Source organism: Trachurus japonicus, chromosome 1 (assembly GCF_045865225.1).
Source record: "Trachurus japonicus isolate A0001 chromosome 1, Traja_1.0".
Lineage (NCBI taxonomy): Eukaryota > Metazoa > Chordata > Actinopteri > Carangiformes > Carangidae > Trachurus > Trachurus japonicus.
The window spans coordinates 27,066,566-27,089,813 of record NC_140907.1 but is presented as its reverse complement, the minus strand read 5'-3'; the positions used below and the strand labels follow the sequence as shown (position 1 = coordinate 27,089,813).

The window sequence follows — 23,248 nt, the reverse complement described above, 5'->3', positions numbered from 1 at the left end:
CTATGTTCTGATCACATATGGTAGGTATCATTTCATATACACATTGTAAAACCCTGGCAGCGGTGGGATTCGAACCCACGCCCCCGAAGAGACTGGAGCCTTAATCCAGCGCCTTAGACCGCTCGGCCACGCTACCTTCAGACTTTGAAATAAATGAAGACAAAAAAAATAAAAAATAAAACCATCTTCTGATTTATTTGCTAATTAAAGCAGAAGTAAGTGGTCCGGTCGTTTTCGCTAATGCTGCGTTCCAGGCAGGCTTTTGAAATCGTAAATTACAGCTTCAAGTCACAACTTACGACTTTGTAGCGTTTCAGGCAACCCACTCGTGTTTTTCCGACCTGTTTTACCGGTGAAAGTCACTATAACGGCCACTCGTAACTTCCGACCGGTGAACTCGTACCAGATCGAACTGGTACCACTTCACGGTCGGAAAAATACGAGTTTCCTTGAACGCACCATAACAGTCCTCGTCGCTACGTCGCCACATTCACGGCGTTCCTTGGCTGCACACACAGCCCTTCATGCCGTTCTCTCTCCTCATTGGATAAAAACTGTAGGATACGATAAATGTTTTCTCTTCGGCTCAGAGCAGAGCAGAGGGACTGAGAGACCCGTGTTTCAGTCCAAACACTCTATGTAAGTGATTGCTGTCGGAAGATATAACTATTTAAGACTTACATTAACACAAATATATCACTTACTTCTGCTTTAATAATTCAAAACATATAAGGTACTTTCTTATCTGTAACATTGCACATTGTCCTTTGATCCTGAGGAATTGTGAAATGCCTAATTGATGCAACTTCAGAATGAAAAGACATTAGGTTTTGACCTAATTGTGATTTTCTTTGCAGATAATACGCCTTTTACATTTATTTTAGTTGCCCCATCAACTGTGCTATTTGAAGTAGGCTACTCGCTGTTTTATCCCTATTTGATTTACTTTTCTGTAGTGGTCATTGTTCAGTCAGTGAGTTGAATGTGCTGTGATAATGCTGCACATGTATCATTTCATATATACGTCATAAAACCCTGGCAGCGGTGGGATTCGAACCCACGCCCCCGAAGAGACTGGAGCCTTAATCCAGCGCCTTAGACCGCTCGGCCACGCTACCTTCAGACTTTAAAATAAATGAAGACAAAATTTTTTAAATTAAAACCATCTTTTGATTGATTTGCTAATTAATAATTTAAAACATATAAGGTACTTTCTCATCTGTAACATTGCACATTGTCTTTTGATCCAGAGAAATTGTGAAATGCCTAATTGATGCAACGTCAGAATGAAAAGACTTCAGGAACTAATTACAATTTTCTTTGCAGATAATACACAATCACATTTATTTCAGTTGCCCCATCAACTGTGCCATGTAGTAGGCTACTCACTGTTTTAGTCCCCTTTGATTGACTAATGGTCATGTTCTGATCACATATGGTTGGTATCATTTCATATACACATGATAAAACCCTGGCAGCGGTGGGATTCGAACCCACGCCCCCGAAGAGACTGGAGCCTTAATCCAGCGCCTTAGACCGCTCGGCCACGCTACCTTAAAACTTTTAAAAAAATGAAGACCAAAAAAAATCAAAACTATCTTTTGATTGATTTGTTAATTAGTAAATCAAAACATATAAGGTACTTTCTTATCTGTAACATTGTACAGTGTCTTTTGAGCCAGAGAAATTGTGAAATGCCTAATTGATGCAACTTCAGTATGAAAAGATATGAGGTTTGGACCTAATTGTGATTTTCTTTGCAGATAATAAACTCATTTATTTCAGTTGCCCCATCAACTATGCCGTCTGAAGCACTCACTGTTTTATTCCCCTTTGATTGACTTTCTCTAATGGCCATTGCTTAAACTACCGTATGTTCTGATTACATATGGTTGGTATCATTTCATATACACATTGTAAAACCCTGGCAGCGGTGGGATTCGAACCCACGCCCCCGAAGAGACTGGAGCCTTAATCCAGCGCCTTAGACCGCTCGGCCACGCTACCTTCAGACTTTGAAATAAATGAAGACAAAAAAAAAAAAAATTAAAACCATCTTTTGATTTATTTGCTAATTAATAATTCAAAACATATAAGGTACTTTCTTATCTGTAACATTGCACATTGTCTTTTGATCCAGAGAAATTGTGAAATGCCTAATTGATGCAACTTCAGAATGAAAAGACTTCAGGTTTTGACCTAATTACAATTTTCTTTGCAGATAATACACAATCACGTTTATTTCAGTTGCCCCATCAACTGTGCCATGTAGTAGGCTACTCACTGTTTTAGTCCCCTTTGATTGACTAATGGTCATGTTCTGATCACATATGGTTGGTATCATTTCATATACACATGATAAAACCCTGGCAGCGGTGGGATTCGAACCCACGCCCCCGAAGAGACTGGAGCCTTAATCCAGCGCCTTAGACCGCTCGGCCACACTACCTTAAAACTTTTAAAAAATGAAGACCAAAAAAAAAAAAAAAAAAAAATCAAAACTATCTTTTGATTGATTTGTTAATTAGTAATTCAAAACATATATGATACTTTCTAATCTGTAACATTGTACAGTGTCTTTTGAGCCAGAGAAATTGTGAAATGCCTAATTGATGCAACTTCAGTATGTAAAGATATGAGGTTTGGACCTAATTGTGATTTTCTTTGCAGATAATAAACTCATTTATTTCAGTTGCCCCATCAACTATGCCTTCTGAAGCACTCACTGTTTTATTCCCCTTTGATTGACTTTCTCTAATGGCCATTGCTTAAACTATGTTCTGATTACATATGGTTGGTATCATTTCATATACACATTGCAAAACCCTGGCAGCGGTGGGATTCGAACCCACGCCCCCGAAGAGACTGGAGCCTTAATCCAGCGCCTTAGACCACTCGGCCACGCTACCTTCAGACTTTGAAATAAATGAAGACAAAAAAAAAAAAAAAATTTAAAACCATCTTTTGATTTATTTGCTAATTAATAATTCAAAACATATAAGGTAGGCTACTTTCTTATCTGTAACATTGCACTTTGTCCTTTGATCCTGAGGAATTGTGAAATGCCTAATTGATGCAACTTCAGAATGAAAAGACATTAGGTTTTGACCTAATTGTGATTTTCTTTGCAGATAATACACAATCACGTTTATTTCAGTTGCCCCATCAACTATGCCATGTAGTAGGCTACTCACTACTTTATTCCCCTTTGACTAATGGTCATGTTCTGATTACATATGGTTGCTATCATTTCATATACACATTGTAAAACCCTGGCAGCGGTGGGATTCGAACCCGCGCCCCCAAAGAGACGCTACCTTAAAACTTCTAAAAAAATGAAGACCAAAAAATAAATAAATCAAAACTATCTTTTGATTGATTTGTTAATTAGTAAATCAAAACATATAAGATACTTTCTAATCTGTAACATTGTACAGTGTCTTTTGAGCCAGAGAAATTGTGAAATGCCTAATTGATGCAACTTCAGTATGAAAAGATATGAGGTTTGGACCTAATTGTAATTTTCTTTGCAGATAATAAACTCATTTATTTCAGTTGCCCCATCAACTATGCCGTCTGAAGCACTCACTGTTTTATTCCCCTTTGATTGACTTTCTCTAATGGCCATTGCTTAAACTATGTTCTGATCACATATGGTTGGTATCATTTCATATACACATTGTAAAACCCTGGCAGCGGTGGGATTCGAACCCACGCCCCCGAAGAGACTGGAGCCTTAATCCAGCGCCTTAGACCGCTCGGCCACGCTACCTTCAGACTTTGAAATAAATGAAGACAAAAAAAAAAAAAATTAAAATTAAAACCATCTTTTGATTTATTTGCTAATTAAAAACATATTCAAAACAATTCAAAACATATAAGGTACTTTATCTGTAACATTGCACATTGTCTTTTGATCCTGAAGAATTGTGAAATGCCTAATTGATGCAACTTCAGAATGAAAAGACTTCAGGTTTTGACCTAATTACAATTTTCTTTGCAGATAATACACAATCGCGTTTATTTCAGTTGCCCCATCAACTGTGCCATGTAGTAGGCTACTCACTGTTTTAGTCCCCTTTGATTGACTACAGAAAGTAGGAAATGCTGGCCACTAACAACCACTAACAAAATAACGATAAAGACAAAACGATATATTTATTGAAAATGGACCCATTAACAAGTGTGGGTAACATAGATTCATCCACATTAATATGAGACTTTTTTTTAAAACCAAGTACAAACTCTTCGTTGTCTCTTTAAAGTCAGAATTCTTATGAGTTTGAGGGAACTAAGAAATCTAAAGCAAATAGTTGTAAAATCATCCTAATGAGACTCAGGAAGAATTCTGAGAAAAAGTCATCCTCACAATACATGAAATGGATAAATAGGCTATTTATAATTTTATGGATTGTTAGCGATTATGAGGTTTTCTGTATGGTGCATGGTATTCTGAGATATTCAGTGTCAACTGACTGCGGCATGATGTTTCAACTTTTGTGTACATTCATGTGCGATACTACGACAACAATGACATCCTGAAAAGTTTGGCAGCGGTGGGATTCGAACCCACGCCCCCGAAGAGACTGGAGCCTTAATCCAGCGCCTTAGACCGCTCGGCCACGCTACCTGTGAGCTCCACAATGAACAGCGAAACCTCCCGGAAGTTACGATAGGTCTCCCTGACAACGCGTCGTGGAAACGGTGAGAGATCAGATTTACGAGCGCTCACGCTTACTTTTACAGCCTTTTTACTCTGCCAACACCATCAGAGAGTTTAGCACAGGTTTTTTTCTTATGAGTTACAAAGATCTGGGTCTTAAACTATCTAAGGTAGGGTCGTGTCATCGCTGTTCTGCCTCCATTGGATGCTTTTTTGTTTTTCCAACTGTCAACGTTTTTTTTAATCATGACGTTACTTAACTGCAATTACCCAAGTTGCGGTAGAAAAGAAACGATAATATCATAACGTTTTTTTTCATCTCTGCCCTCTTGCCCGGACTGAAGCTGTGTTTCCATTTTGAAGAAGTAACAGTTAGTAGTGGTGGGGGATATTCCTCTTACCGTCGTGTTTACTCTTTGGAAGAAGAACCCCTGTACACATCCGGTTCCTGCGTCCTTCCTGCGCCGCCGCCGCCATTTTGATGAAACAGCGAGGAAGGAACCGAGCAGTTTGGATCCAACACCGTCAAGTCAAGGATTTTATGGATTTAATTTGAAATAATAATAAGAATCCGGATACACAGCTTTTTGCACCTTTCACGGGTGGAAAGGGAGGACCTCAACCGAAGAGGAGCCTTCATTTGCGATTCCTCGACTGCTGGATTTTTGTTAGTTTATTCGACGGCTAATTCGGCGCTAGCATTGTTAGCGTAGCAACAATCACAAGCGGTAACCACGTTAGTTAATCTCGAGGTGTAGCATGTATGTTAGCTTTGGCATTAGCTAACCCGACAGTGTAATATTTATTTAAACGGTAGATCACGGTTTCAAACTATTATTATTTTTTATTTTTAAGGGTCTAACACCGGTACGTTTTGGGAACTTTTCACGCACTATTGTGGACTTTTTTGTGTGGAGGAGGATCGGTAGTAGTGTTTGTTGTGACTTCCACGAAAAAGAGGACTGTTTCAAGAAAAGGCTAAATTCGCACATACACACACACGCACCACACCACAAGGACTCATGCCGAGGGGAGCCCAGGCCCGCTGCTAGCTACAACATTAGCGGCTTGCAGCGAGCGAGCGAGGCGGGCCGGGTTTTTCCCACTAAAGGACAATTCACGACGGACTTGGCCTCATTTGCATCCATGTAAAAAAAAAAATATTTGCACTGTGCTCCATGGACTCATTTGGATTTGGTGGCACCTTGTTGTGTTTTATCGGACTTTGAAGAACTCACGAGGCACAAACACACAGGTGCCAATCAATGGCGCTCTGGCCTCACACACCTCGATTATTTTTCTTTGGCAATAACAAGGACTCTGTCGTCATCTGCGAGCTGACCCCTTCTCAATTTTAGTCCTTTATTTGTCCAGTGTTTTTTCCAGCGAATATAACAAGGTTTACCTATTAAAGTGACCAGATTTAGCCTCCTGTGTTCAGTGTTGACGCTGTTTTATTTTGTTACCATACCATACCAGGCCTGTGTTTTTTTTTCTTGTGCTTGATTTAGTAAACTGCTTAGACCTGTAAACATGTCGTGTGTTCACTATAAGTTTTCTTCCAAACTGGACTACAACACAGTCACTTTCGATGGGCTCCATATCACCCTCAATGAGCTTAAAAGGCAGATTATGGCCCGGGAGCGCCTCAAGGCCACAGACTGCGACCTGCAGATCACCAACGCGCAGACTCGAGAAGGTATGTTACCAGCTGACACATTACAAAATGTATGACACATGTCGGCCATTGTTTTGGAAATAACAAAGAAATATCAGACGAGAGTTTTTCCATACATTATATTGGATCATAATTTTTGGGTCTGGGAAAGGGTTTAGATTATAAGTGTTATCCATGTGTGTTGTGGTTCTGTACCAAAGGGCATCGGTTAACAATTTATCGTCACTATTAATGATATATCCATTGTTTTTTTCTGTTTTAATGCAATTTTTTAGGTGAACAGAGGAGATATTAGTCAGACAACTAATATTGTTATTCAATTCAGTATACTTTTTAGACTCCACCTGTCTGCAGTTTCACAGTAAACATCCAAACAATACAGGCACACTTACATAAACACACCTGCTGACACATGATCATCCCCCTTACGTATTGCACGACCCCCACAATCCATAAATGGTATCAAATAATATTCAAAATTGCATTCAAGTATAAAGAGCAAAGTGTTGCCAGTTATGTTTCCAGGCAAATTATTTTTTTCCTCCTCCCTGTCATACATCTTTTAAACATGCAATCTGGACAGAAAAAGTGATGAGCAGTCAGTATGTAGTATTGGAAGTAAAAAAGTAAGGTAGTAGAAGAATGATAGCACCCACAAGAAACTGCTTTTTGAAAAATGCTTTAAATTAATATTTTAAAAGACCTGTATTTGATTTACTTATATTTATTTGATTCATCTTGGCACCTCTCCCTTAGTGTAACCTCACGGATAATCTCACGTGTCTTGTGTACTTCAAGGGAATATATGATCACCTGTTTGTATAAAAAGATTATATGAACTACCAATAACATCAGTCTAATGTTAATATATGGACCTGGATGATGATGATGATCATATGTCCTGACATGTTTTACACCGTAACTTTAAAACTGTGAATTGATAAAGATCATAACCTCACCCACATCTCCTGGTTTGGCTCTTATTTAACAAGAATCTTTGTTTCTGTCCTGTTATCTTTATTTTAATGAATTAATGTTTTTGATATGTGTTGTCATATTGTCTGTTTGCTCTCAAATGAGTTGCCTCTTGTGTTTTGTAGAATACACAGATGATGAAGCCCACATCCCAAAACACTCATCCGTGATTGTCCGCCGTACTCCGCTTGGTGGAGTAAAACCTGCTGGCAGGACGTTCATTGTGTAAGTATCATAAATAATTTACAGCTATAAATAGGTTTACAGCACAGTACCTGTAATTTTCCTTTAAGTACACATCACTGGTCTTTCTATGGCACTTATAGTTGAAAACATGATCAGTCAGAAGTTGACTGCTGAGTTATATTGATTACTAATGGTTTCTTTCTGTCTTGTGTTTGCTTCTGCAGAGATCGTTCTGACACAGCTGTGGTGGGATCTTCTAGACCCGTATGTAAAACAAACCCAAAAACAACACTCTCTCCTCCTCCTCTTCTCACCTATCACTCTCTCCCCCTCTTTCTGGCTTTAGTCACCTTTCTCGAAAACATTCTGTCAACAATGATCAAGCTCTGTGTATCTTCTGTTCACCGTGTGTTGGCTACATTTGTGTTGAGATCTCAACCTCTATATGTTATATGATGTCTTTTTTGGGGAGGGTTTTCTGGAGTCACCACAGTTAAAATAGTTTGTTGTTTCTCTCTAAAACAAACCAGATTTTTTTGTTTCTGTTTTGAAACTAGCAGATTAAAGTTTTTAGTTGTGGCTCAATGAGATCGATAAGAGAAACAACAGACTAGCCACCATTGTTTTGAATGCTCTGAACTGACCAATTGTTGAACTGTTGCCACTTTATAATTGACTGAGAAATAATTTTAAACTGTTAATGACTGTATTTCATAATGAAATGGTTTTGTAGCCTGCTTCAGGTCAGGCAAATGTATTTTAAAGGGGTTTGTAAAAGGAAAATATGGTATTTTTGTATTGATAATTCATTGTCATTTTATTTTCTGTGAAAATATTTTATTTATGTGGTTTAAGAACCTAGTTGAGTCGAGTGTGGCTGGGATTGATTGTAATTAACTTTGATTACAATTACAAGACTAAGTTTGTGTGGGTGGAAGAGACTCCCCAGTCATTTTTATTTTGAAAGCTTACCCTGCTAAACTTTAATATACTCAAATCTGTTGTGCAATAACATTTACCAATGTCATTTGTTTTGTCTTGTACAATTTCACCATGAAGATGTTCTATTCTGCTTTAAGTATGGACTGCGCATAACCCTCAAATCCTAAAGGCTCACAGATTTCACCCTACAGAGTTTAATGCTTTACATTAATTCAGATTCTTAAGTGTCTATTTTGAACAGAAGCAGGTAGTAGTTCAACGTGTATTTTTACATCTGTGGTTTGGGGCATTAGTAAGAAGAAGAAGCTAGTTTTTAAATAAGTGAGATGCTGTGACTTGGCCACTGACATATAATGAATGTGACCTGATCACAAAGTACCATGACACATTATCGATAAAGTAAACACACCTGTCAATCTTTTTGAGGCCTTCCATGGTTGCTGCAGTGAGACGTATACTGGTGTAGTGTGTCCTGTAAGCTGTAAGCTGCAGAACCTGTCAATAAAGTTGTTCAGTGGTTCAGTGTCAGAACCGCTTGCACCAGATCCCTGTGTGTTCCCTCCACAGCATTTTGAAATACCCAGTCTTTCCTCAGAGCCCTGCATATCATGACGGACAACCCACCCTGCCCGCTTGTTTATTTTACTTTAACATATTTTTTTCTCACCAGAATTAGGCATAAAAATTACCCTTTTCTTTTTGTCCGTGCACCATGAGGCTTAATTTGTGGTTCATTGTCTCCTGACCTGCTGTAGAGGCATCCCTTTCTTTCACCCTTCACTCTGTAGTGTTGCATTTGCTGTTCTAGGGAACAATTTTGGAGGAATACTTGACAGTTCGTGTTAGCTCTTTATTTTTTTTTCCTCAGCAGGCACGTCTAATAAGAAATATCTCTCCATTTGTGCTGTATCAGCTCTACATATTTGACAGTTTGACATCTTTGCGTTTATTTAAAAAGCTTGGCACTGTTCTTTGCTGGCTTATTAGTTTACAGAAAGAGGTCTTAAACTGGTGTGATGAGTCTCTTACAGTCGTGACAACCTCTTTTTGCCAAGACGGTGCAAAAAACCTCAAATTACTGTGGCCTGGTGAAGGAAAACTGCATGCTAAAATTAAATGTCAAGTATTCCTTTGAGAAAATCACCCTCTCCCTTCGTAGTGGGAGAAGCTGTAGGATCTCCATAGAGGGATGTGCCAGTAGTGAACATTTTTGACTTGCTGACGAAGCCCAAGTAGCGAGAAAGCTGTGATGCTCCTTGACAGTAAGATAGATAAGTGGGTGAAGGCTCGGAATATATGCAGGTCTAGACTTATGTGTGTGTATATAGAAGAGTAGTTGCTGAAAGTCTTTGCTTTATTTGTTAAATATTAATGCAGAGCAATTTTTATTCAGTTTACTGCAGCAGTCGTATGTTTTTATTTCAAACTTCAAGAATAATTTTGCAGGATTAAATCCTTGCTGTCATACTTTTGTATTTGACTTAATGGTCATAAAACTCTTACTTTAGTTTAAAAAATAACCTAGATTTCCCTAGATTACCTATCCATGATTGGGTAATTTCTTAAATTGTTCCTCCAACAATTAAGATTTCTTCCAAGTCAGCAGATGTTCAAACGCAGGCATAGAAAAAAAATTGACAGTGTTGAGACTCGGAGAGACTTGTTGTGCACAAGCATAGTTATAATTCTTAGATTTAAAAGCTCACTCATACTTGCTTTATGTCGTGCGCTCTGAATACTTGCTTTATTTCATGCGCTTTGACTGGTTGACAAAGTGCCTTGGCTTTATTGCGAAGACTTAGATGGACACTGTAAGGGACTGGACACGGATTTGGTGGGAACTATCTGGGCTCTTTATCTTCCACTGTATACCAAATAGATATTATGTTAACATCCTTTTTTATATCTGTACTCTTGATTCTCCTGCAGACTGATTCTTCTCCTTCTATGTCACTCGCCCAACTCGCCAAGGTAGTGTTTCCTTTCATGTTGATTGTACTTGGAGAAAATATTTCCGAAGTTGAGTAGATATTTTTTTCTTTGTGCATGTAGTTGACATCCTGCTTGTTTCTCTTCTTTTTTTCCCTGTCTTTGTTTTGTTTTAGACTGCTAACCTGGTTGATGCAAATGCATCAGAAGAGGACAAGATTAAAGCCATGATGTCTCAATCCAACCATGAATATGATCCCATACAGTTAGTACACACGTTCACGTTGCTTTTTTATACCTGGTTTTTGTTACATGGTTTAAATCATAAACTAGCACAAGACGCCTTTCACTCCCTGTGGATAGATTTCATAAAACAAACTGTATCTGTCTCTGTAGTTACTCTAAGAAGGCGGTAGGACCTCCACCCGCTCACTATACCTGTTTCCGCTGTGGAAAGGCCGGTCACTACATTCGGCAATGCCCAATGTTGATGGTAATTATCATGTGGCGATTGGTCTTGACACCTATTTTTCCTATTTTCCCGCGATGCGGTGTAATGTTGATGAGGTGATGATTGTTTTGTGTGTCGTCTTGTTTTAGGTCCAGGATAAGAGTGTGGAGGGTCCCAAGCCTGTAAGGATTAGCAAGGGCATTCCTCAGAGCTTCATGGTGAAAGCGGAGCCGGGCACCAAAGGAGCCATGTTAACCAGCACTGGAGAATATGCAATCCCTGCGATAGATGCGTATGTGTTGACTAAGGATGCTTACCACTGAATTATATTGGCATAATATTTGTTGTTTTCGTAACTAATAACCTGTTTTCCGTCCTCGATAAGTATCCACAAGCTGAGAAAACATCGCCTTTGCCCTCAGAATCATGATATAATATTATTATTAATATGTTACCACAGGGAAGCGTATGCACAAGGAAAGAAGGAGCGCCCTCCCTTCGTTCCACACGACCAGTCGTCATCTGAGGACGATACAGACCCGATCCCGGACGAACTCCTGTGCCCAATCTGCAATGACCTGATGACGGACGCTGTTGTTATACCCTGCTGTGGAAACAGTTACTGCGACGATTGTAAGTTGTTACTCGAAATGCAATTTGTTCGTAATGAATCTTAATGTGCAGAGGCTCCAGGCCACGCGTTACGTTCAGACTGATATATTTTTAAAAATATATTATTGGGCTTTTTTCTTTTATTTGATTGTTGTTGTTTCACATTGTATTGATTTGTTTTAATGTTCTGTGAATTGATTTGAATAGAACATTTGAAAGTATATAGAACATGCAGGTTAAGTGCTCAAAGCTTTGCTTTCGACAAATTTGACACTGTTTGTTTTCAGGTATCCGGACTGCCCTGTTGGACTCAGAGGAGCACATCTGCTACACATGCAAACAGTCAGATGTTTCACCTGATAACCTCATTGCCAACAAATTCCTGCGACAGGTAAACCCTTGAACTGCGTACATTTGAACGTGTTGTTTTTGGTTTATTTTACTTGAACTAAACTGAAAGATATTGTCTTTGTTCTCCGTCAGGCTGTGAACAACTTTAAGAATGAAACGGGTTACACCAAACATGCACGCAAACAGCTGCAACATGCATCCTTGCCGGCACCGCGCCTACAGCTGGCCAGACCGCTGCACTCGAGGCAACAGGACCCACTGATGCCCGTTGTCACTCACGCCCCCGCTCCCGCTCCAAGCATGCCCACCCCTGCCCCTCAGACACAGGTACAGATCCCCCCACCTGCTCCTGCACCAGCTCCTGCTCCTGCACCCACACCTGCTCCGGCTGCTGCTGCTGCTGCCGCTGCCACGACAACCTCTGCTCCGACTCCTCCTCACGCCGCCGCCGCCGAAGATCAAGTTGCTTCACCGGCTCCTGCGCCTGTCGTTGACCACCATTCTCCTATGCACTCCACCAGCCAGGGTGAACCCCCCCCACCAGGGTGAGTTTAGACTTAAATACTCTGTACAACTACATGAAAGCACATACACAACGTTTTGAAGCCAGTAGCCGTATGCACCTGTCACACTGTGTCTGTCTGTTTCAGTGAGACGGATCCAGAACCGACTGTGACAGCAGGCTCATCAGGTACCTCAGAAAGTGGATCACAGGTGAGTCTGAGATCAGCTCTGTTGAGTTGTTGTTGTTGTTGTTGTTGTTGTTCTTCTTCTTCTTCTTCTTTTTTCCTCTTCTTCTTCTTCTTTCTCTTCTCCTTCTTCTCCTCTTTCTTCTTTCTCCTCCACTTCTTCCTCCTCTTTATTTTTATTTTTTATAACCTTTATTTATTTTCTCGAGAGACATTGAGGTTACCCTCATTTTCAATGTCGTCGAGTTTACAAGCCAATTAAAATGTTGACAGTGATTACAGTCATTTGAAAGTGATTACATGACAATATAGCCTGACAAGCCAGACTATATCATTAAAATGTCTAGTCTGGCAACGACCGGTAGACCTCGGCTCAATCCAGGGGGCGGGATGAAGGCTGTCTTTCAAACTGCCTCTGCACGCAATAGGGTAGCGCTACGACTAATCAGAGCAAAGAGCAGGATGACGTAGATTAAACTTTTCCCATATCCCGTCGGCAAAACACCAAATACGTCCTTCTTCGAAATGAATGACTTCAGTGCAGTTTCTTGCTCAACTTTTAAAGAAAATGACAAGTTTAATTCTTTCAAAGTTGATGCCAACGCCGATTCAAACGATTCCTTTGCCAAAGCCATCTTGTCATGTTTTTCACCGTTGCAAGTATGTCGTCATCGCGTTAAGCCCGCCCAACGACTCTCTAAACAGATAGAGCGCTGTGATTGGTGAACACAAACGGTGTTCGAGACTCAAAAAGTTCCTATGGCTCGTTTCTAGACTGACCTGCGGAGCAAATATATTTGATGCCGCTAGGGTGCGTCTAGATTTCTAGGCTAATGACAATATACATTTTACAAGAAACAAGAAAGACTCTTCTTCTTCCTCTTCCTTTTCTTCCTCCTCCTCTTCTTCTCCTCTTTCTTCCTCTTCTTCCTCTTCCTAGTTTTGTTTAGAGTTACAGACTCAAGCCCATCTTTAGCCCATACCTGCATATCCCAGAAACAGAAAGAAACAAACTCTCTTGGAGTTAACTACATTTTGCTTCGCTGTGCTTTCCTCCACAGGGCTACCATGTTACCGTTATTGGCCATCCGCCACCTGCAAGACCGCCTCATCCATCAGGTAAGAGGTTCAATTCAATTAAGATCATTTAACGAGATTAAGCGGGGCTTGACGGGAAGACGATCCAGCCGCTAACAAACTGTCTCTCTGCTCTATCAGGTCACCAGTCGCGTCCCCACCACTCTCACAGAGGAGGGGGAAGCCGACACTGGGAGAGGTGAGACCCACACACAGGAGAATCTGAGCTATTAGAAGTTTCGTAGTCGATCATGTCGGCATCGCGTCTTGACGTGCGTCCTTCTCTCAGCAGCAGGTCTTACAGGAGCAGAGGCGACCACCCCGCGGCCCACCTCCAGACGGCTCCGCCCCCAGTGCCCGCTCCTCCTGTGTACCCGACTCCGTCCCTGTACCCGCCCCCACCTCAGGCCTACCCGCCTCCATACGGCGCCGGCCCCGGGCTCATCGCTCCCCCTGCCCTCGGTTACCAGCCCCAGCCCCTCTATCCCCCCGGACCACCGGGGCTCAACCCTCCCTGGGTTCCCCCCGGTGCCCAGCCCCCTCTAGCACACCTCCCACCCTCACTGTCTCAGCCTAAGGATGATTTCTACAGACCGCGGCACCGTCCTGACAAGTGAGTTTCTGTTTATTCATGCAATTTTCGATTTTGTGGAATTTGCACAAAGACTAAAACTGAACACCACTCGAGAAGAAAACTGAAAGTTTCTGTGTTTTGTTTTTGAATTCACAGAGTTACATCCAAACTGGATGAATTTACTCAAGACTTCCACAAAGAGCTTATGAAGTACAGAAATCCACCAAAGAGGCGAAGACCGTCTTACTCCAGGTAACTTCATTAAGAGGACATGACAAAATTGGTTTTGGTTCTCACAGTAATTACATATGCATAATCCTTTGAGCCATTTGGTCCATTTTAACATAATCTTCTCTCTTTCTCTCTCTGCGTTTCGTCCTGTTCCTCTCCACTGTTTCCTCCTCTAGGTCCCGCTCATACAGCCGCTCTCCATTCAGCCGTTCCCCCTACACTCGCTCTAGATCAAGATCCAGGTCGAGGTCAAGATCAAGATCCAGGTCTTACTCGTATTCCCCCAGTCGATCCCGCTCCCGCTCGCGCTCCCATGGCCGCTCTTACCCCCGCTCCCCTTACTCCAGACGCAACGGACGCAGTTACGGGCGTTCACGTTCGAGGTCCCGCTCTCGCTCGAGGTCGTACGGGTACCGTCGCTCCGGCTCGCCTCGGTCTCCTCCCTCCTATCGGGGCGGAGGCTGGGAGGGAGCCGAAGGAGCGGTACCCTTCAGGTCAAGGACGCGGTCTCGCTCCCCCGGCGGCTTTCGGAGCCGCAGCCCCGGCGGACGGAAGCCGCCTCCTCGGGAGCTCCCGCCGTACGAAATGAAGCCACAGAGTCCCGGCGGCCACGAGCGCTGGGAGAGAGAGAGGTATCGTCAGTGGGAAAAAGAGTACGCCGACTGGTACAACAAGTACTACAAAGACTACGACAACCAACACCCCTCGATGCATCACAGAGGGCGAGGCAGCAGAGACAGGGAGAGGGACAGACTGTCCCCGTTAAACAGAGATTACTCCCCCCAGGGAAGAGGGAGACGAGGGAAAGAAGAGCGAGGCGCTCCCCCTCACCATCCACCATCCTCTTCCTCATCAGGGACCAAGTCCAGCACTAAAGTCCAGAAGACAAAGAAACTGAAAAAGAAGAAGACTGGAGATGAACCGGAGCCGTCACACCAGTCAGTGGACAGAGGTGACGCCACTCCTGTCAGAGACGAACCAATGGACGAGATCCCGTCGCTCTCTAAAACGCCTCCGATCTCCTCCAAGCCTCCGTCTAGCGCTGCGACCACTAAAGCTCCGGCTTCTAAAAGCACCTCCGCACCCGTTAAACCCTCAACCAAGGCCACGTCCAAGACTCAGTCCGATAAGACCAAGAAAGACAAAGCTCCGAAGGTGAAAGCCAAAGTCAAAACAGAGGGCGTGAAGGCAAAGAGTGACAAGGTGAAGAAAAAGACCGGAGAAGTAGGAGCGATCAAGAAGAAAGAGTCTTCCTCGTCATCGTCCTCTTCTGTTGCCAAACCGCTGAAGACCGTTAAACCCAAACCAGAAGAGTCGTTCAACTCCACAGCCCCAAAGAAAGACAAAAGTAAGAGCTCCACGACGAGGCCCGCCCTGCTCAAGACTCCTCCGCTGCCCCAGAGCCTGCCTCTACCTCATCCCTCTCTTCACGACGGCCCCCGACCGGGCCACGACATGCGGGGTAGGAGAGATCTCCCTCTGGGCGGCGGTCTCCTCCCCATCCCGCATCAACACGGACTCCCGCTCCTCCACCGACCCCCCTCTCCCGGTGACGGTCGGAGGAGGATGGGAGACGAGGGCCGCTCTCTACTCGGACCTCCTCCGGGGAAGCAGAGGAGGATGGAAGGGTTAGGTGGTGGTGGTGGAGGAGGTGGAGGTATTGGCAGTGACGTCATCCCCCACTCACACATGTCCCACCAGCCGCCGCTCCACCGGCTCCCGCCCCCTCCAGACAGACCGGGTCTTCCTCTCTTACCAGGCAGTCGTGAGATGGGCCGGGGAGACACCGATCGAGGAGCCATCCGGCCTCTGATGGACCTCCAGGTAAGTCTGTGCCCTGACCTCCTCTGCAGGGAGGGAGGAGTCATGTTTTTAATTTTCACATGAATTCTGGGTGCCATTAAAATAGTTTTACAGTTACACAGGGAATTTGATTTTATATGTTTCCAAGTCTGGAAAAGTATGGAAAATGTAAACTATTGTATGGAAATATATTGATCTTAATAATATGGGTTTGGTCTTATCTGAAGTTATTTGGGTTAATTATTTTGTATGCGCCATTGTACCTAGCTACAATCTCTAGGAAATTATTTGGTTACATAATGGCATACACATTCAGAATAATGAAAACAAATGATGAATTGCATGATTTATTTATAAGATACACATCTATTTACTCAAATATCACAAATAATTTGATTTTTTTTACTGAGAAGTCTGGAAAAAGTATGGGATTTGGAAATTTCAAATGTGTAGGAACCCTGGTTACAGGCATGGATCATTAGACAGTCCTGTAGCTTTATTTCCCTATATTTACAATATGATTTAAAATTCTCACTGCAGTGCCTGTGATTACTGACTTCATTAATATTTTAGCATTCATAAGCAGTATACACATTTAACAAACACATAATGTAGTGAGGCAGACCTACTTTTTAAACTATTGTTGCATATTGTTTGTTGGCAATTATGATTTATCTCAATTAAAATACACTAATTGACTGTACTGATTATACATTTTAGTCCATAAACTCAATCATTTAAAGTGAATGACATTGGAATTTAGCTTGATGCAAGGTATCATGGGATAGTTTCTGTTGTCCAAAGATAAGGTAAATATCGAGTTACGTCTAATCATAACTACAAATCACCCCTCTTATGTTCTGTTTTTGTGTTTGTCCAATCCCAGGTGAAACCACTGACCCAGAGGAGGATCAAGTTGAACAGAGACCTGGGAAGAAAAGGCAGCACTGAGACACCGGTCTCGGACAGAGCGCCATCGGGTCCTGAAAAGACAGCGTCCACCTCGGACCGTCCAGCTTCTGCCAACATCACCGAAGAAGACCGACCCAGCAGCACCGCCGAAGCATCTGCAAGAAAGGAGCGGTCTGCGTCTGTGGAGAGAGGAGCCTCCAGAGAGAGACCGGGCAGCGCCGGAGAGAGACTGCAGGGCTCTGAGAGAGAGCAGGACAGAAGCGCTGGACTGGACAGAGAGCGAGACAGAGACAGAGACAGGACTTCTGGATCAGACAGAGACAGAGAACGGGAAAGGGAAAGGGAAAGGGAAAGAGAAAGAGAAAAGGAAAGAGAAAGGGAGAGGGACAGAGAGAGAGACAAAGACAGAAGTCTTGTTTCTGACAGAGAGAAGGACAGGGTCTCGGGGTCCAGCTCACAGAAACCAGCAGTCCCAGTGGAGAAAGAAGTTGAAGGCGACAGGTCAACGAGGACAGAACGAAAGAACTCCGGCGGTGGAAGCGGAGGAGGGAGATCGGTCTGTTTGGATAAACTGACCATCGCTGAGAAATCGGCCATCGCCAGGAAACAGTCGGACCATCAGGAGAAACCAAGCACGTCCTCCTCCAAGGAGAGAAGTGAAGGATCAGACAGAGCTGCTAAGTCTGACAGGTCAGTGTCAGAAGTTTCTCTCCTCCTTATCAAACCTCCACCCATATCCACATATTGAAAGACAGCATGGTTTGCTGGTTTCGTCTGTAAACACAGTTGTAAATGTGTGTAATTATATTCTCCTATTTCCCAGGAGTGTGTCCAAAGACAGAACAGAGAGGAGTGTCCCCTCTGGAGAGAAACCAGCTGCTGCTCCGAAAGAAGGTAATTGGAATCACTGTATGAGTGCATGCATGTGTGAAGAGATGCTAACTTTGATTTTGTCTTGTTCCATCTAATTATGCATTGATTAAACCTGTGTTTCCGTCGCTGCTCCCTCCTTTTGTTCCAGCAGTCAAAGATGGCGAGGCGTCTGTGGTGAAGAGCAAACCCAGAATCAGCCGAAAGGCTCTGACAAGCCACGCTGTGAGCTCAAGGTGAGTCTGTGGGTGTTGCTGTGAGTGCTTTGATTCTTTCCCTTTTGAAATTCATTATATATATTTTTTCTAGTCTGTGTTCCCTTTATACTTTTGGAAATGTTTTGTTGTTCAGTGTTGTTGGAGCATTCCTCTGATCGTTGTGTTTAATCCTGCTGCTGCAATCTAAATTTTCATCAGGATGATACAATTAAATTCACATTAGTGTTGTTTGATAATACACCAGCTTTGGGTCCAAAGTTATTTTCTATAACACTTGAGCTTTACCAGTCCAACAGGAAATGTTCTTGAACAGAGAATTTGAAATTGTTTATCGTTGTTAGCCATTTTGGTTCCAATAAAATGTCTTACCTCAACGTTTTAAAGCTTATGTATTAAACCTGGCGTTGAGTATCTTGTCAAAATCGATCAACAGGTGTTCATGACTAGACAATTAAGATTAAAAGGAATTGTTAAACATTTTGGTCTGTGGTAGAAAAATATTCTGCATTTTCCAAGATCTTGAGCTGATTCTTCACAATCTGAAGAAAGCTTAAGAGGCCGCTACACTGGCTGAAAAATTGGACGAATAGCTGCGAAAAAAAACCACGTCATCTTTCCGACATCGTATCCGTTCGCTTCCGTAACTTTTCCGAAAACCAAAGATTCCAACGTTGCAAAAAAAACCCAGTTCACGCCGCTCGTTGCCAGCTGTGTGGAGGTGAGACATGAGCCGGGGAATGAACATCTCTCGGCTCTCGTTTTCATTTCTTACACAACTATTTTTGGCACTTTTCATGTCAACAACTCGGTGCAACACTGTGAATGTCTCTCCATCTGAAACCGAGCACCATTATCCTTTTCTTTAGATATCACATCTCACCCCTTCTCTCACAGCCGGCTTTTCACCCTGGAATAGCTCTTAACCATTTGATGTCTGTTTCTGATTGAGTGTACACTGGCCCTTAGGCTTCATGCATCACATCACATGAGAAGAAAGAGAGCTGTACAATTACAAAATTGATTGGCATCTATTTTGATCAAGTATTCAGTTAAATCAGTTTTAATGATTAACTGACAAGTGCAAAAATGGTTCCACTGTCTTTAATTGTGAAAATTTGTTGCTCTTCTTTCTTTTTCTGTGTTTTTTTTTTAATGCCTCCAGACATATTGTTGTTCTGTACCACCTCAGTTACGCTTTGACATAATGTCTTCAAATCTGGTGATTTTGGAGCCTGAAAGTCTTGAACCTTAAGTTTATTTTTTTTGAAGTATATTTTTTGGGCTTTTATTGCCTTTAATTGATAGTGCAGTCAAGAGAGACAGGAAATGGGGAGGCAGAGAGTGGGGGAATGACACGCAGGAAAGGGCCGTCCGACGCGGAACTCAAACCGGGGACTGAGCCTCAACATGGGGCGGCAGCTCTACCCAGTGAGCTAAACGCCGCCCCTTGAACCTTAAGTTTAAGGAGAAAAATTGGGTAACCCTTTAATTAACAGGGCGCTAATTATGTGATTATGTCAAGAAATAGCCCAGAAATAACAAGTAATTGCGTAGTAATGTTAAGAAAAAGCCTAGAAATAACAGTCAATTTCATAGTAATGTTATGTTTTTCATTAAGGCGAAAGATTACCTTTTGTGAAAGGCCAGAATTTTTCTCCACCAATTGACCATTATTTCCTTGCTCTTTCTTGACATTATCACGTAATGAATGGCCTCTAAATTAAAGGGTTACCAAAATTTGTCTCTCAACTCAAAGGGTTGTGTAGTAATGATGCACTGAAGACAGTGTGATATTTGAAAGCATACACGCTCCCACAGCTCTAAGGGGATCACAGATGATTGATTGCAGTTGTGTTCTTCAATCGCCCTAAACTAGTTTGGTTTCTCCTCCACCGTAGGTCAACGCAGGAGACGAAGCGAGACTCGGAAAAAGACCAGAAGAGTGTGTCGTCGAAACCCGCGGAGCAGCCCCCGGTCAGCCCGGCGAACAGCCGCGGCCGCAGCCCGAGCGTCAGCCCGGCAACGAGCCTGGTCAGGGAGGAGCCGCTCATCCAGCCCCCTCCTCGATCCAAGTGGGAGAGAGAGGATGACGAAGAGGGGCAGGAAAATGGAGTCAGTGCACCCAAGGAGCCCTCGCCACCGCCTCAGAGGAGCCGAGGAAAAGACGGGCAGGCTGATGCACTCAAAGCTGTCAGGAGTGACGGACGGGATGCCGTGAGGGAGGAGAGAAGAGGAGGTGGAGGAGGAGTGAAAGAGGAGAGGAAAGGGAGAACGCCACGGGAAGAGGGTAAGAGCGGCAGGGTGGCACAGTCTAATCCTGACAAACAAACTAAAATAAAAATGGGTAGGGAGGAGATCCGAGGGGTGAGAGAGGAAGGGAGAGCGGCGGCGAGGGAGGAGGGGAGAGGGGGAGGCGGAAGAGAGGAAGGGCGAGGGGTGACGGTGAAGGAGGAGAGGTCATCAGAAGGCCGGGGCGGCGGCGGCGGCGGCGGCGGCGGCGGCGGCGGAGGAGGACGAGACGAGAGCCGCGGCCCCGAGCCGAGGCGACAGCGGCTGTGCTCGGACCTGGGCCGCGAGACGGACGAGGCCGCCTTCGTGCCCGACTACAGCGAGGGCGAGGGCTCGGAGCCGGAGCGAGGGAGGAGCGGCAGCCCCAGCGCGTCCGGCAGCCAGAACTCCCCCAGCGCCTCCCCCAGCAACCAGAGCGACACGGCGACCGGCGGGGCCGACAAGAAGAAGAAGAAACACAAGAAACACAAGAAACACAAAAAGCATAAGAAGCACAGCGGCCAGGACAAAGAGGGAGGAGAACACAAGGAGCACAAGCACAAACACAAGAAGAAGAAACACAAAAAGAGCAAAGACAAAGACGTGGAGGAAGAGGAGCAGAAGACAGACAAAGCAGAAGAGGAGGCTCCGTGCTAACAGAGGCCGAACCGAACACGTTGGGCGAAAACCTGTAACCCGCTGTTAGTGAGGAGGCAATGATGTATCTAGAAATATCGGCTAACACTGGCATGCTGCTCCATCTGCCACTCGAAGAGGAGGAGGAGGAGGAGGATGAAACGTTGTGTGTGACTGTCCACGACACCGACGGAGGGCTGTTGATCGAACACTTTACCCCACAAACCTACACGGTACTTTGTTGTTGTGTCTGGGCTCCAGCAGTTCGAGTGCTGCTGAGGTTTTCCCTTCTTATAAATGTGAACCTCTGTGGAGACTTTGGCTCAAAAAGAGAAGAAGATGACAAAAAAAACCTAACAAAAAAAAAAACATGAGTGAATCTGCGTTATTGTGATCAACCTCGGGCCTCGGACCAGAAAGGACTTGATGCCAACTGATCACACAGCAGTGAATCCAAACTATAGGAGTAACAAACTGTACTCAGGGATGTGATTGCTTCTTTGTAGAGGAGGAATTGCTGCTTCTCTGCCTCTTGATTCATTTGTAAATAGAAATGAACTGTTGCTTCACATAATTTTTCTTTTTTTTCTTATTTCCTCAGTTTGTTTTGCTCACATCCCTCTGTACCGTTGGAGGCTTAAATACTGGATAACGTTCATTGCTATGCCGTTGTAAGCTCTTTTCGAACGACTGCACTAGCAGTTTTGCAGATTTGCATGTTTTAGCACATTAACTACAAATTGTATACTTGCCCGTTACCGCCAACCATTTTCAGTGTTGATAATCTCATTTTTTTAGGCAGCAATTAGGTTGTGCCAGCTTTTCCTTTTTTGTCTTAGTGAATGTAAATTTAAATTAAGGCAGTGAAATTCTACTTATTCATTTTCATTTCACTCTCAGACAAATTACGAATCTCAGCAATTTTCCCACCGAACTAAGATTATGAAACTGGTTGGAAATGGTTAGCAGTAAAGTAATTGTGATTAATGGACTAAAACTCGCAGAATCACCAGTAATTTCCCTTCCTTTTTTTTTTTTTTTCCAAGTTGACGCAGACTTTAACATGTTCATGCTACACTGGATTGTAATAAAACTAGGATGTGTTTACTAATGACGGCAAATCAGTCAGCATGTTTTTGTTCCAAAGGTGCAGTAACTGTATCGCTTTGTGAGCGCGTGAATGTGTGTGATAGTGTGAAAGTAAAAAATGTGACAGAAATGAGACAAATTGGGGGGACTAATGTTCTTACAAATAAGTTGTTCCATTTTTTTTAATTAAAATGTTTTGACCTCATAAGAAAATGTCTGAATAGTCTTTTTTTCAGTGATTGAACTCGTCTGTACTTTGAACTTTCCATACGGCGCCGGAGAGCAGAGGTTACCAGTGATAATGGACACGGTGATATCGTAAAACTATAATACCTGTTATAAAATGTAAATACTCCATGTGTCACTTTCAGCTGTGGGTTATAATAATAAGTGCACACTCACAGTCTCTTCTATCAACACTCATATAGACGACTGTAAACGTCCGACTTCTAATTGCCAGCTCTCTCGGGGATGACACCAGTCTGAGCTGTAACTGGTAAACATCTCACTGTCACTTGAAACTGCACCTCATTAAAATAACAGCAGCTATAAGCTAAACGCTGCAGCTCATCATAATAATAATAATGGTTATAGTGCTCTGAGTGATAATGAGGTAATGCCTACCGGACTAACAATGAAACCCCACTTTGCTGTGTTATTGTCATTAATGAAATATACAGTTTACTACAGTGACATCTTAATTACGCAACATAAACCAGCAAGGCAATTAAAATAAATCACAAATTCATTTATACAGGAGCTATGGTACCAGTAAAACTACATGGGAGGAAAAAGTCTTCATATATAACCCCAATTACTGATTTTATCTGAGACTCAATTCTGAATTGCAACACTTGTGATCATTGTAGCAATTATATATGTAATATCTACATCCAGACATTACCATTATAATCAAAGTAATTTCAGCAAAACTTATTACTGTGACTGAACAATTAAAAAAAATGCATTAAAGTGCATTAAATGCACTGTATATATAAATATTTATTGTGTCCATGGGATTGAATTCAAATGATTTCCTTTGCTCTTACAGCAACATAGACATTGTGACTAAACCTTCTGCTGTTGTTAATAAT

General features: G+C 42.9%; 1 protein-coding gene and 8 non-coding genes across 12 annotated transcripts; 1 reads left to right on the top strand and 8 right to left on the bottom strand.

The window, feature by feature from the left end:
• Positions 1-54: 54 nt before the first annotated feature.
• trnal-aag (transfer RNA leucine (anticodon AAG)) lies at positions 55-136 on the bottom strand. Its single transcript has one exon. It is a non-coding gene; the product is annotated as a tRNA-Leu (tRNA).
• A 900-nt stretch (positions 137-1,036) lies between these two features.
• On the bottom strand, positions 1,037-1,118 carry trnal-aag (transfer RNA leucine (anticodon AAG)). Its single transcript has one exon. It is a non-coding gene; the product is annotated as a tRNA-Leu (tRNA).
• A 354-nt stretch (positions 1,119-1,472) lies between these two features.
• On the bottom strand, positions 1,473-1,554 carry trnal-aag (transfer RNA leucine (anticodon AAG)). The gene has a single exon. It is a non-coding gene; the product is annotated as a tRNA-Leu (tRNA).
• A 371-nt stretch (positions 1,555-1,925) lies between these two features.
• Positions 1,926-2,007, bottom strand: trnal-aag (transfer RNA leucine (anticodon AAG)). Its single transcript has one exon. It is a non-coding gene; the product is annotated as a tRNA-Leu (tRNA).
• Positions 2,008-2,367: 360 nt separating this feature from the next.
• trnal-aag (transfer RNA leucine (anticodon AAG)) lies at positions 2,368-2,449 on the bottom strand. Its single transcript has one exon. It is a non-coding gene; the product is annotated as a tRNA-Leu (tRNA).
• Positions 2,450-2,827: 378 nt separating this feature from the next.
• On the bottom strand, positions 2,828-2,909 carry trnal-aag (transfer RNA leucine (anticodon AAG)). The gene has a single exon. It is a non-coding gene; the product is annotated as a tRNA-Leu (tRNA).
• A 781-nt stretch (positions 2,910-3,690) lies between these two features.
• trnal-aag (transfer RNA leucine (anticodon AAG)) lies at positions 3,691-3,772 on the bottom strand. The gene has a single exon. It is a non-coding gene; the product is annotated as a tRNA-Leu (tRNA).
• A 776-nt stretch (positions 3,773-4,548) lies between these two features.
• trnal-aag (transfer RNA leucine (anticodon AAG)) lies at positions 4,549-4,630 on the bottom strand. The gene has a single exon. It is a non-coding gene; the product is annotated as a tRNA-Leu (tRNA).
• Positions 4,631-5,134: 504 nt separating this feature from the next.
• On the top strand, positions 5,135-22,367 carry LOC146992048 (uncharacterized). Of its 4 annotated transcripts, none has more exons than XM_085783262.1 (20): positions 5,135-6,362; positions 7,442-7,541; positions 7,727-7,766; positions 10,374-10,415; positions 10,550-10,638; positions 10,770-10,866; positions 10,974-11,116; positions 11,285-11,457; positions 11,724-11,827; positions 11,920-12,332; positions 12,438-12,501; positions 13,538-13,595; positions 13,695-13,752; positions 13,849-14,166; positions 14,284-14,379; positions 14,535-16,182; positions 17,048-17,763; positions 17,897-17,967; positions 18,095-18,179; positions 20,060-22,367. In XM_085783262.1, the coding sequence occupies exons 1-20, from the start codon at positions 6,197-6,199 to the stop codon at positions 21,084-21,086; spliced, it is 5,508 nt and encodes a 1,835-aa protein (XP_085639388.1). In that variant the 5' UTR covers positions 5,135-6,196; the 3' UTR covers positions 21,087-22,367. The 4 variants fall into 4 exon arrangements, with proteins under 4 accessions (XP_085639388.1, XP_085639386.1, XP_085639387.1 ...); XM_085783260.1 differs by having other exon boundaries at positions 13,846-14,166; XM_085783261.1 differs by having other exon boundaries at positions 13,843-14,166; positions 18,098-18,179.
• The last annotated feature ends 881 nt before the right edge of the window (positions 22,368-23,248 follow it).